Genomic DNA, 2,911 nt, shown 5'->3' with positions numbered 1-2,911 from the left:
AACAGCAGCAACTCGAGCACATTACTGCCCCCTATATGTCAGGAGGACAAATAACACCTTTTCTGTTCAAATTGCCAACCCGCCACAGTGGCGTGTGTGTTGATCAAATTCACCCGCCACTTCAAATATTTACCCGCATTTGGCGGGTGGCGGGTGCTAATTTCCACCCCTGAGTGTCAGTGTTTTTTGCTTCAGTTAAATTCATTTTACTGCTTCATAATATTTACATAAAAAGGTGAATCCACTGTTGTTAGAACTTCAGTTGTCAAAAGTCATTTTTTAACCTCTTGCTAATCTACACCACACTGATAAAGGATGTTCAGGTCGTCATGAAGCAGATTTCATGGTAATGTTTCTGCACAGAGGTAGTTTACAGACTTTGGATCAGTAAGAAGTACTTGAGGAACCTTCCCGGTGAGGAGGTGACCTCCATGGCTTCTTATTAACAAAAAACATGAAATTATTCAGAATAAAATGACACTCAGTGAGCAGTTATAATAAAAACAAATAAAGCCCCAGAGAAGTGTGGGTCTGATTGTTGAAACTTGGCTCTTTTCCTGTTCGTTTTGCAGGAGGTTCTGAACATGCTGAAGGAGAGTAAAGCGGACATATTTGTGGACCCGGTCCTCCACACAGCCTGCGCTCTGGACCTCAAACACCACTGTGCTGCTATCACGCCTGGCAGAGGGCGACGTGGGTGCTTTCACACCACGTTTTCATTTATGTGTAGTAGGAATGTAAACATGAACTACTTTGTTCTGATTCACAGGCGCATAAGGAATCTAATAGCGTCCAGTTATTACGTCTTTGCACCATAAAAATACAAGTTATTGTTTTCTGATTAGCGACACCTACTGTTCAGGAGGAGAGCTCCAGCAGCACCGGTGTAAACAGCATCAAACACAGTGAAAGTGTGCTTCACCCTCATCATGGGAATCAGTTAAAAGTCCAGGAAAAAAAGATTTACAGCCATTGTTTTTTAGGTAGTCCTACATTAGTGCCTATAACTGATAAAAAATAATTTCTTTGTTTTCTCAAATTGTATCACACTGATACTCCTCAGGTTGAATCGAGCTCATTCTGAAATGCACCATATACAGTAAATAATGTCATATTGGTTTTTGCTGTTCACGTAGCTTTAATGAATCGGATCCTGCAGGGACAGACTGATTCTGTTCCTCCTTTTTGTAGAAATGTCGTGTCTGATGGAGGCGCTGCAGGACAAGAGAATCCGTCTGCAGCCTGAGTGCAAGAAAAGGCTTCAAGACCGCATTGACATGTGGAGCTACGCTGCAAAGGTAACGTCCGATTCCTGCAGAGTCCTCAGAAGGGACAGAAGACAGTATTCTTTGACTAATCAGTTCAGGCAGCAACCATTAAAGAAATCTAGAAACTCCCAACCTTCTTTCATTGCTGCTCCTGGTTTACAGAAGTTTTGGGAGTTTAGGATTTAGAGACAATGAGTTTTAAGCACTAGAGAGGTGGGCTTTAAGTCCCGCCTACTACCCCACACACAACCATGGTGTCACATGACCTTTTCTTTTAGACATGAAATAACTCATTACAGCTAATTAATGACTGAAAAATGAATATTTTTTAAAACACCATCAAGGTAAGAACTCTGTGATTCAACAAGAGTCTACATCTGAAAAACATTACCTGAGGAGTAGTTTTATTTTTAACACGGGTAAAGTCCCATTTGCTCACATGAAGGGGGCGGCTGTCTTCTGTTGCATGTCCATGTTATGCAGTCGTGGCCAAAGGTTTTGAGAACGGCACAAATTTAAGTTTTCATCAAGTTTTCTGCCTCCGTTTTTATGGTGGCAATTTGTATTAACTAAAGATTGTGAAGAGTGATCAGATGAATTGCAATTAATTGCAAAGTCATTCCCTGCCATGAAAATGACCTTATCACAAAGGTTACTGCATTTCAGCCCAACAAAATGGCCTCCTACCATCATTTCAGTGATTATCGCGTTAGCTCAGGAGAAAAGAGAAAAGATTAATGAGGACAGGACAGCTGACATCACTCTGTCATGCTGATTAGAAGAGCAGACTGGTTGCTTTTAAAGGGCAGTGGAGCTTTTACGTTTTCTTCTCTTAACTTTAGGTTAAGGAATTAACCCCGGTTCTCTGAAACATGAGTGAGGTATCTCACTATGGGACACGCCCCTGCGCCTGTCCCCCAGAAGCTCTATTACATTACGCCAGTCCTGACCGGCCGACAGAAGTGACGTCAGCTCCAGGAGGAGGGCTTCCTCCCAGCATAAATGCCTGACGTCACGCAAGTGATCTTCAGTCTTTTAAGCACACCTCTTCTCGCTCCAGGCAAGGAGGGTGATCTGGTGAGATACCTCACTCATGTTTCAGAGAACCGGGGTTAATTCCTTAACCTAAAGTTCTCTTTCAACATTCGTTTCGGTATCTCACTATGGGATATAGCGACTCCCATATTGCCAGATAAGCTTACTCGAAGACCAACAGATGCATTCTGCAGTTATCTAGGCGTGGAGCCCACGCCCAAAACTGTGTGAGCCAGAGTTGGCGCCGTGACGTCCAGTCTATAGAACCTAGTGAAGGTGTGAGGGGTTGCCCAGCTGGCAGCGTCACATATGTCTTCCACAGGTACACCCTGAAACAGTGCCCAGGACGAGGCCATACCACGAGTGGAATGAGCCCGTAGACCTGCAGGGGGTGCAAGGCCTTTGGTCTCATAAGCCATAGTGATCGCCCCGACTATCCAGTGGGAAAGGCGTTGCTTCGTTAGGGGCTTACCCTTATGTGGTGCAGCCCATGACACAAAAAGCTGCTCGGATTTGCGAAAACCCGCTGTTTTCTCCACATAGATCCGCAGAGCTCGCACAGGGCAGAGCGTGTGCAGTCGTTCATGCTCCTGAGAGGAGAATGGTGG

At 44.5% G+C, this 2,911-nt stretch overlaps 1 protein-coding gene across 2 annotated transcripts in view; it reads left to right on the top strand.

Moving 5' to 3' along the window:
- The window catches only part of LOC108242135 (Golgi apparatus protein 1), a 48,344-nt gene that overhangs the window by 38,541 nt on the left and 6,892 nt on the right, over nucleotides 1–2,911 (top strand). For both annotated transcript variants that reach the window (XM_017426776.1, XM_017426777.3), the window contains 2 exons: nucleotides 573–693; nucleotides 1,192–1,298. In XM_017426776.1, coding sequence (XP_017282265.1) covers nucleotides 573–693; nucleotides 1,192–1,298 — 228 coding nt within the window. The remainder of the gene's footprint in view (nucleotides 1–572; nucleotides 694–1,191; nucleotides 1,299–2,911) is intronic.

This window comes from Kryptolebias marmoratus, linkage group LG15 (assembly GCF_001649575.2).
Source record: "Kryptolebias marmoratus isolate JLee-2015 linkage group LG15, ASM164957v2, whole genome shotgun sequence".
Lineage (NCBI taxonomy): Eukaryota > Metazoa > Chordata > Actinopteri > Cyprinodontiformes > Rivulidae > Kryptolebias > Kryptolebias marmoratus.
The sequence above is the reverse complement of the archived record's forward strand: the minus strand, read 5'-3'. Positions and strand labels throughout refer to the sequence as shown.